Genomic DNA, 10,846 nt, shown 5'->3' with positions numbered 1-10,846 from the left:
TCGTAGGTGGATCTTTCTCACAGAGCAAAGAACAGAAGGACAGGGGATTGATCTCCCAAGGGAGGTCTTCCTATCCGAGTCACGGCACCAAATTGCATGTGCGTCCGTGTGAAGAGACTACTTAACAGGCTTTGTGTGAGCAATAAAGCTGTTTATTTCACCTGGGTGCAGGCGGGCTGAGTCCCAAAAGAGTCAGCGAAGGGAGATAGGGGTGGGGCTATTTTATAAGATTTGGGTAGGTAAAGGAAAATTACAAAGGGGGTTTGTTCTCTGGCGAGCAGGAGTGGGGATCTCAAGGTGCTCAGTGGGGGAGTCTTTTGAGCCAGGATGAGCCAGGAAAAGGACTTTCACAGGTAATGTCATCACTTAAGGCAACGACTGGCCATTTACACTTCTTTTGTGGTGGAATGTCATCAGTTAAGGCAACGACCGGCCATTTTCACTTCTTTGGTGGTGGAGTGTCATCAGTTAAGGCGGGGCAGGGCATATTCACTTCTTTTCTGATTCTTCAGTTACTTCAGGCCATCTGGGCGTATATGTGCAAGCCACAGGGGATGTGATGGCTTGGCTTGGGCTCAGAGGCCTGACAGTAAAATATACATAACATAAAATATACCATCTTAACCATTTTTTAAAGTTACAGTTCACCTGGGTGCCGTGGCTCACACCTGTAATCCCAACACTTTGGGAGGCCAAGGCAGCCAGATCACCTGAGGTCAGGAGTTTGAGACCAGCCTGGCCAACATGGTGAAACCCATTTCTACTAAAAATACAAAAATTAGCTGAGCATGGTGGCTTGTGCCTGTCATTCCAGCTACTCGGGAGGCTGAGGCAAGAGAATTACTTGAACCTGGGAAGCAGAAGTTGCAGTGAGCCGAGATTGCACCACTGCACTCCAGCCTGGGTGAAAAGAGGAAAACTCCGTCTCAAAAAAAAAAAAAAGTTACAGTTTTATGGTATTAAATTCCCCTAATGATGTTGTATAACCACAACAATCATCCATCTCCAGCACTCTTTTCACCCGTAAAACTTCATCTCTATATCCATTAAGCATTAAACACTAACTCCTCATCCCCCAGCCCCCAGCCCCGGCACCCACTCCTCTATTGTCTGTCTCTATAGATTTGACAACTGTAGGCACCTCAAATAAATGGAATTCTGTGGTATTTGCCTTTCTGTCACTGGCTTATTTCACTGAGCCTAATGTCCTCAAGTTTCATCCATGTTGTAGCATGTTGTACCATTTCCTTCTTTTTTAAGGCTGAATAATATTCCAGTTTTTGTATACACAGCATTTTGCTTAGTCATTCATCTGTCAGTGGATACTTGAGTTGTCTCCACTTTGCAGGTATTGAGGATAATGCTGGCATGAACGTGAGTGTCCAAATATCTCTTCAAGACCCCGCTTTTAATTATTTCATATATATATACCCAGAAGTGAAATTGTTGCATTATATGGAAATTCTATTTTTAACTTTTTGAAGAAACTCCATACTGTTTTCCACAGCGACTATACCGTTCTACATTCCCAAAGCACACAAGGGTTCTGATTTCTCCACATCCTTGCCAACATTTATTTGTGTGAGTGTGCATGTGTTACAGTAGCCATCCTAACGGATGTGAGGTGGTAGTTTGGATTTGCATTTCTCTAATGATTAGTGATAAGCACCTTTACATGTGTTTGTCATTTGTATATCTTCTTCGGAGAAATGTCTATTCACGTCCTTTGCCCATTTTTGAATCACGTTGTTTCTTTGTTCTTGAGTTTTAGGAGTTCTAAATGTTCTGGATATTAATCACTTATCAGACATGTGATTTGTAAATATTTTCTGTTCTGCGAATTGCCTTCTTACTCTGTTGACAGTATTTTTTTTAATTATTATTTGTAGAGATGGGGTCTCCCTACGTCGCCTAGGCTGGTCTCCATTTCCTGGACTCAAGGGATCTTCCCACTTTGGCCTCCCCAAGTGCTGGGATTACAGGCATGGACCACTGCACCTGGCTTATTGACAGTATCTTTTGATGAACCACATTTAAAATTTTTCATGAAGTCCAATTTGTCTATTTTTTTCCTTTGTTGCCTGTGCCTTTGGTGTCATATCCAAGTAATCACTGCCACATCCAGTGCTGTGAAGCTCTTGCCCTATGTTTTCTTCTAGGAATTTGTTTTAGGTCTTAGATCCATTTTGATTTTTGTATATAGTGTTATGTAAGGGTCAAATTCTGTTCTTTTGATGTGGATATCCAGTTTTCCCAGCACCATTTGTTGAAAACACTGTCCTTTCCCCACTGAACGGTCTTGGCACCCTTGTCAAAAACCATTTGACCATAGGCCGGGCATGGTGGTTCACACCTGTAATCCCAGCACTTTGGGAGGCCAAGGCAAGTGGCCACTTGAGGTCAGGAGTTCGAGACCAGCCTGGCCAACATGGCAAAACCCCATCTCTACTAAAAATACAAAAAGAATTAGCCAGGTGTTCTGGTGCACACCTGTAATCCCAGCTACTCAGAAGGCTGAGGCAGGAGAATCGCTTGAACCCAGGGAGTGGAGGTTGCGGTGAGCTGCACTGCACTCCAGTCTGGGCAACAGAGGGATATGTCTCAAAAAAAAAAAAATCATTTGACCATAAATGCCAGGGTTTATTCCTGGGCTTCTATTCTATTCCACTGGTTTATATGTCTCTCTTTATGCCAGTACCATAATGTTTTGACTACTGTAGCTTTGTAGTAAATTTTGAAATAAGGAAGTATGCGTTCTCTAGCTTTATTCTTTTTCAAGATTGTTTGTCTATTTACGGTCCCTTGAGGTTCTCTATTAATTTTAGAATAGATTTTTCTATTTCTGCAGGAACATATCATTGGGATTTGGATAGGGATCACATTGAATCTGTAGATGCTTTGCGTAGTATTAACATTTTAGCAATGTTATGTCTTCCAATTCATATACAGGGAATGTGTTTCCATATCTTAATGTTTTCTTTAATTTCTTTCAGCTGTGTCTTGTAGTTTCTATTGTACACACCTTTCACTTCTTTGGTTAATTCCTAAGTATTTTATTCTTTTTATGCTATTGTAAAAGGGATTATTTTTATAATTTCCTTTTTTAGATTCTTCATTGGTTTCATATAGAAACACCACTGATGTGTGTGTGTGTGTGTGTGTGTTCTGAGCAGGGTCTCACAATATTGCCCAGGCTGGAGTGTAGGATGTGATCATAGCTGACTGCAGCCTCAACCTCCCAGGCTCAAGTGACCCTCCTTCCTCAGCTTCCCAAAGTGCTGGGATTAGAGGTGTGAGCCACCGCACTCAGCTGATTTTTGTGTGTTGACTTTGTATCCTGCTACTTTGCTGAATTCATTTATTAGTTCTAATAGTTTGTGTGTGTGTGTGTGTGTGGACACTTTAGGGCTTTCTACGTTTTCAAATCATATTATCTGCAAACAGAGATAATTTTACTTCTTCATTTCCAAATCCAATGCCCTGTATTTCTTTTTCTTCTTAATTTCTCTGGCTAGAACTTCTAGTGCTCTGAATAGAAGTGGCGAAAGAGGGCATCCCTGCCTTGTTCTTGTTCTTAGAGGATAATCTTTGTCTTTCACTAATGAGTAAAATGTTTGCTGTGGGTTTTTACGTATGGCTTTTACATTGACGTAGTTTCCTTCTGTTCCTAGTTTGTTTGTGTTGATTTTTTTTTTTTTTTTTTGACAGGGTCTTGCTCTGTCACGCAGGCTGGAGTGCAGTGGCATGATCACAGCTCACTGCTGCCTTGACATCCCTGGCTCAAGCAATCCTCCCGAGTAGCTGGGACCACAGGTACGCACAACCACGCCTGGCTAATTAAAAAAAATTTTTTTGGTAGAGACAGGGTCTTGCCACATTCCCCAGGCTGGTCTTGGACTCCTGGGCTCAAGTAATCTAGTTGTAAAAAGTTTAAAGCCGGTTTTTAAAAAGCCCAACTTTCATCATTGGCAGGATGTGCGTTCTGATAAAATTACTCTTACAGCTAGAAACAGAAGACCCTTTCCTTGCATTTCTAATTGTTTTGTTCCACTGTGGTATTTATAGTTTGATGAAGAGCATCTTACCCCTGCACAGTGCTTTTAAACTCTGCTGTGCCTGATATGAATACTCTTATTTTCTGCTTGTACCCTATTTTTCTATCCACTTATTTTCAGCCTGTCACTTTTATGATTATTACATCAACAGCATATTCCTGGGTTCTAGTTTCAACCCCAATCTGACCACTTGTCTTCTAAGGAGAAAAAACAGATTTAATGTAACAACGTATTTCTTGGTTTGTTTAGGAAAGGACACCAAGGTTCAGAAACAAGTGAGAATTAGGACTTGAAAGACAAATGGGCGGGGGGAACTTCTTAGTTTGGCTTTTGAATTTTTATTACTTTTTCAGAGATGAGGTCTCACTGTGTTGCCCCGGCTGGTCTCGAACTCCTGGGCTCAAGCAATCCGCCCGTCTTGGCCTCCCAAAGCACTGGGATTACAGGCGTGAGCCACCCTGTCCAGCCTAGAAAGCATTTTTGACTGAACCAAAAATGCAAATCCTCACCAAAATCTCTCAGTGAAGTCACTAAGCTCCCATTAGAGTGGAGTGTGGAGAGGCCAAGGGCACTCATCTAGTGCCAAGATCCCACAGAGAAACATGAGGCCAGGGCATGAGCACCTCCTCCCAACAGGACCCTGTGACTGGGCCTTTGAACCATTAGATGCAGCCCTGGAGCCGCGGTCAGAGCGTGGCTGTCCCCGAGAAGGGAAGCAGCAGCCGGCACGGCCTGTTCTCCCATCTTCACATCACTCCCTCCATACAAACCACTGCTTCCCACCGCCTCCTGTGACAATGCCTGGTGAGGTGGTCATGCCCCCTTCAGCCCTCCTGAAGTGTCCTCTGGGAAACAAGGCACGACGGACAAATGGATTCAACATCCTTTTCTTTTTCTTTTTAAAACTAAACCTTGCTTGAGGGGCATGGTTTGGATGAGTTCTCTGACTTCATCCCTGGATTAGACAAATGTCCCCCCCGGTCACGGGCAGAGGACTCTATGAGACGTGCCTAACCCAGGGATGCAGACTTCTCCCTTCGGCAGGACAGAAAGTCTACTGTGTGGAAGAGGACGATCCGGAACGTGTCCTCTCCATGGGCGGGCAAATCCAGGCTGGAGCCCAGAGCGTGCCCTGCTCCTCGGTCTCTCCTCCTCGGCGGGGTAGGAAAGGCAGTCCTGGGGCCACAGTGCATGCCATGGGGGGTGTTCTCCCTCACAATGCTTTCTATGCTGCACTTTTATCTTCTCTTTTTCCTTAGGTCTTCTAAAAGATTAAGGTGCAAGTCACATACAGTCAAATGCATAGGTCTTAAGTGTAGGTTTTGATGAGTTTGGACACATGTATACGTTCACATAACCACCATCACCAACAAGCTGTGGAAGACTTCCCTCACCCCAGAAGGTGTCCCTGCGCTCTTTTCAGCCAATCCTTCTCTCTTCCCTGCCAGGAGAAAACACTATTCGAATTTCTCCCATCAATTCGTTTGGTCGGTTTTAGAGCTTCGTATAGATGCTTACATATCTTACTTCTTTTGCTTAACACATTTATTTATTTATGAGACAGGTTCTCACTCTTGTCACCCAGGCTGGAGTGCAGTGGCACGATCTCAGCTCACGGCAACCTCCACCTCCCGGATTCAAGCGATTCTCGTGCCTCATCCTCCTGAGTAGCTAGAATTACAGGTGTGCACCACCACACTGGGCTAATTTTTGTTAAAACTTTAGTAGGGACGGGTTTTCGCCATGTTGACCAGGCTAGTCTTCAACTCCTGGCCTCAGGTGATCCGCCTGCCTTGACTTCCCAAAGTGCTGGGATTACAGGCGTGAGCCACCGTGTCCAGCCTTCAACGTTTTTGAGACATATACACATGGCTGCATTCATCACGGTACACCCCCGTTTGTTACTAAGTAGAAGTCCATCGTATGACTACACCAGAGTCTGCTTATCCACCCTCCTTTTGTTAGACGTATTACGAATAAAGTGACAATAAACATCCTTGTACAAATCACCTGTGGACATGTATTTGCACTGAGTATCTAGGAGAGTCTGCAGGAGTATGTCTACTTTTTTAAAACCTCCAAACCAAAAAATGAATTTGCCCACTAGTTTCCTAAACTGGAAGTATTATTTTAGACAGTAATAGGTGAGTTCTAGCAGCTGCACATTCTCCTATCTGGTGATGTCTTTTTCATTTGAACACTAATAGATGGAAAATGGGACCTTTTTGTGATTCTAACTTGCCCTCCCTAGGAAGTGATGATGTTAAACAACTTTTCATGTTCTTATTGGCCACTCATGTATACACAGGTCCCTGACTTAAGACGGTTCAATTTCAGGTTTTTGGACTTTACGATGGCGTGGAAGCATTAAGCTCTCAGCAGAAGCCACACTCTGAATTCCGATCTTTTCCTGGGCTGGTGATGGATGCGCAGCACGGTGCCCTCCTGCAGTACTGAGCGGTGGCAGGGAGCAGCAGTCCCAGCCAGCTGTGCCATCGCGAGGGGAAGTGGCCGGCATGGATCGTAAGTCAGGGAACATCTGTCCCTTTTTCGTGAATATGTGTTCAAGTCTCTTGCTCATTTGTTAAATTGGGCTTTTCGTCTTAATTTTGATTTGCAGTTTTCTCCCCTATATCCGAGGTCTGAGTCCTTTGTCAGGACACACAGTGTGATTTCTTGCCTGGCATTCCGTTCCTTGCTTGTCCATTTTCAAGAGCAGAACATTTTCACGTTGATGGAAGAAAGACATCGGGCTTCCACGGTAGGTGCTCTGCATCCAAAGCAGCCTTCGCCCATCCCACATTTTCGGTAATTTTTTCTTCTAAAAACTTCACTGTTTAAGCGCTCATGTTTGGATCTGCAATCTATTTTGGATGAATTCTTGTGTATGACGTGCAGTAGGAATAAAGGCTCATGTCTTTCCATACGGATAGCCAGTTTTATTCACAGACACAGGTGATGGCCAGACCTGGCACACGGATGCAGCTGACCCTGGAAGCTGAAGGGCAGTGAAACCCATCTGATTAAGATGCTCAACTTTTCTGAAGGTAAAGGTTTTAAATAATAGGTGGGATTGAAGTGGAAATTTAGAAAGGATAGCAGGTGACATTATGGGGTTAAGTGAGTAAAAGTTAGCTAATGTTTATTAAACATTTACCGTAAGTAAAAAGCTATTCAAGTCTTTGAACTTGTTCCTATTGTTTCCCAACCCGACAGAAAAAGCTGACACCAAGACCTGCCTAAGGTCACACCATCATGAGTGGATGAGTTGGGCTGTGATGAGCCACCCAGCTGGAGAGCTTGTGCCCTGGTTACACGATTGCCAGTGAGATGCCTATGGACTCACGCATGTAGAGGTGGGTACCCAGACAGCTCAGAGTGAGCTGCCTGCAGGCCCAGCATGCAGAGGTGTGTACTCAGTGCTGTGTGAGATGCCTGTGGGCCCAGGCACGGAGGGGTGCATGCGTGCCCAGAAAGCAAAAGGCTGTGCAGAGGACCTGCTAGGAGGTAATGACTAGAGAACATGTTTTTAAGCAAACAGGTGAAGGGAAAATGCAAAATAAGGAGCTACATAAGCATCACATCTTAAGAATCATTATGGAGCACCTAAGTGTGACTTGTTGGGCTGGGAGCCAAACAACATAGGTGGGACACGCTGCACATAAAAGTAACAAGCTGGAGGTCCAGAGGAACCCTTGGAGCCGTCCCAAGACTGAGAGCCGGTGTCAGGCACCACCTCTTCTGGGCACCTGGGCTATGGCAGTCGGGAGGATGAGCCCCTGATCCCAGAGGCCACTCTCTCACACAGTGCAGTGCAGTCTTTCTCACACAGGACCTAGTGTAACACGGGACCTAATGGCAGGACACATCAACCCATTAAAAATCCAAGGTACAAGAGATTTCTAGAAACAAAGAATCAGGCTTTATTTTTGTTATTTTGAATACAGGTATTGTATTGTAGACATCTGTTAGTCTCATAATTCAGTATGGCCAACACACAGAAATTAAAAGTAGAAACAAAATGAGGGCACACTTGCTCCTGTCCCTGGCTTGGCCCCTCCAACCTCCAAAAGAACTGTCCTCCCCATTGTCATATCCTTTCCCTGCTACGAAAGACAAAACAAAATGCTGCCCCAAAGAAAAGTCCCAGAGGCTCTCTCCCTAGCAGTCAGTGGGATGAAGCAAGACACTGTTACCTTGGGTAGGATGGAGAAGCCACCAAGTCCATACCACAGAGGCCACGGTGCGATGGAGAAGCCACCAGGTACATACCACGGAGGCCACGTGTGCCACCAGTGGAGCCAAACCCTGGCCATGGCTGGCAAAACTCACCACCAGGCGAGACCAGAGCATATTATCTACCAGTAATCCCCGAGGTCCAATGCCATTCAAGTCAGGCAGCCCTGAGGCAAGCAGGAGGAGCCCTGTCCTTGGGGGTGCTGCTTCCAGAGGAGGCCCAAGGACAGTCTCTTCAGAGAGGAGCTCACCCGGGAAAGGGGGTTCCTGAGGAGGCGTGCAAAGTTCAAGGGACCCACCCTTGCCACCTGTCCCAGGGCTTACTGCTGACTCCACTGTCCTGGGAGTGCTGGAATCTCCACACCACTTAAAATGAAAAAGGAAATCAGAAATAATAAGGCATTAGACGTTTGATTCTTTTATTTCCATATGCAATGTAATGTTTAGGCACGCTGCTTGGGATGCTATTTCTAAAAAAATTGTTGGCCATTTTTCAGAATATCCTTTTGGTTTTAAATACTGGTCAGGAAAAACAAATGATGTAAAAATACATGAATAATTTTCTATTACAGAAATGAAAAACTGATTTGCATCTAAAAGTGCAAGAGGTGAAGTAATTTAACCCTTTCACCAGACGATATGGCAATATACAATATATTGCTTGAGCTGTTTGAGAAGGCTGTGATGTATTTTTGTATTGACATAGAAAATTATAAATTACATTGAATTAGTATCCATAATCACTATATATATACACAAACCAGTTCTAAAAAAATACACTGGTTTAAATTTATGAGTGAAAACCTCACAAGGTACAGTAAACAATTAGCATGCTTCGGTGCCAGATTTTGATTTCTACTTTTAAAATACTAGCCTGTAAAATGAACGTACTCTAATTCCATTAGCAGCACGAGCATTTTCAACTGACTTGCCTAATAGGATTTATTTTAGGTCTGTTAAATATGCAGATTGCTCTGAAATGTTCATTGGTGATGCTTGTTAACAAGGTAAATTTTGGTGAATGGGTTAAAAGGCAGATGAACTACCAAACGAAACAAAACACAAAAACAAAAGCCAAAAAAAAAAAAAAAAATCCCAAAACACAAGCCATATACACTCCAAATAGTCTAGTGTTTCACTTGTAGGAATAATCATTTCAAGCAAACAAGACTTGAACAGAACATATGGCTTTACAATAACATCAATTTATCAACTATGATGTAGCAATAAATACTTAATCTCTACCAATAGACTTACATTTTTGATCCGTTTTAAACAATACAGAAAACAATTACCAATCAAAAACTGGTTATAAAAAGAACACCAAATATTTCTTATTCAAAATCACTTTTGTAAGTTAGAACAACCAAAATAACACTTAGAGGGCATTTTCATTCTACAACTCCTTGTCAGCCTGGAAGAAAAATGAATTCATAATTTTGTACAAGGTGAAAAATGTATGAAAACCGCCTAATACTTTGGTCACACTAATAATTGTCAAATAGTTATGTTTCAAATACAATAGATCTGTGTATTCACTTTTATAAAACTATTCTTACAGCCATTTTAACTATAGTATTACTACTATTATTACATGGGTGGCAAGATCTTATTTCACAGGCTACCCATTATTTAGAACAATACAATATAAACATACGCAAAAATTCTTGGTATTTGTCAATGTGCAATATTTTTACACTTCTGAATTTCTCTGTACAATGTCTTAGAATCTAGAATATAAAGGTTGCTGGTCCTGATCCCTTGCAGAGTGAGTGCAGCAGTGACAGCTTGGTGGGCTCCAGCTGACCCCTCCAGAGCCCCTGAGTGGTGGCGGTCTGCAGTCCTCAGTCAGCAGCAGCAGACGTCACCCGTCATACAGGGCCATTCACTGAAGTGTCACCTGGTGCGCTTGGCTGGCCAGTCCTAAGGAGCAACAGACAGGCATCGGAGGCACTTGCAGCAGAAATATGAAAAACAAAACCTACTTAGCTGAGCTCCCCAAGGGCAGGGACAACTTATTTTAACATTGTTTTGAACTTAGTAAGTTTTTAATAAAATGATATGTAAATGAATGGAGCAAAAGCTCTAGAAAATTCTGAGTGCATCTAAGCTTCATCACCGGGTGAACTGGCATTCAGCAAGGGCAGCAGCAGAGCAAATGCTCTGGGAGAACCGCCCCACCGCGGCCTCCAAGAAGCACAGGGAGCGACTAGGTCAGAGGGGTATAAACTGTGGCTTCCAGAGCCTTCAGGAGCTATGTGTTCACTGCTCCTTCAAGAAAGCTTTTATGTGACCCACAGATTGGAATCCACATACTATTTCACTTGGAAACAGGATTCTGCTACTAGGAAAGGGGGGAAAAAAGGAAATGAAAGAAGGTTTGCAAATAAACTACTGGGAAAAAAAAAAAGGTGTCCACTTGAAGAACATGTCCCACAAAGCAAATGTTAGGCTCAAAACTGGGAGGGAATAACAACAGGTGGGACAGTATATAACAAAGTGTCCAGGTTTTGCCTTCCTGCCAAAATTACAACCTGAATATATAACCTATTCTG

General features: G+C 43.4%; 1 protein-coding gene across 49 annotated transcripts in view; it reads right to left on the bottom strand.

The window, feature by feature from the left end:
• Positions 1-8,696: 8,696 nt before the first annotated feature.
• PPP6R3 (protein phosphatase 6 regulatory subunit 3) overlaps positions 8,697-10,846 on the bottom strand; it is a 158,277-nt gene continuing 156,127 nt past the window's right edge. For 30 of the 49 annotated variants that reach the window (XM_004051673.5, XM_004051674.5, XM_031016260.3 and 27 more), the window contains one exon: positions 8,697-10,214. In XM_004051673.5, coding sequence (XP_004051721.2) covers positions 10,163-10,214 — 52 coding nt within the window. In that variant the 3' untranslated portion in view covers positions 8,697-10,162. Of the gene's footprint in view, positions 10,245-10,846 lie in introns of all 49 variants that reach the window. The other 19 variants (XM_063693277.1, XM_055354666.2, XM_063693280.1 and 16 more) reach the window with 1 other exon arrangement.

Source organism: Gorilla gorilla, chromosome 9 (assembly GCF_029281585.2).
Source record: "Gorilla gorilla gorilla isolate KB3781 chromosome 9, NHGRI_mGorGor1-v2.1_pri, whole genome shotgun sequence".
NCBI classification, from domain to species: Eukaryota; Metazoa; Chordata; class Mammalia; order Primates; family Hominidae; genus Gorilla; species Gorilla gorilla.
The sequence above is the reverse complement of the archived record's forward strand: the minus strand, read 5'-3'. Positions and strand labels throughout refer to the sequence as shown.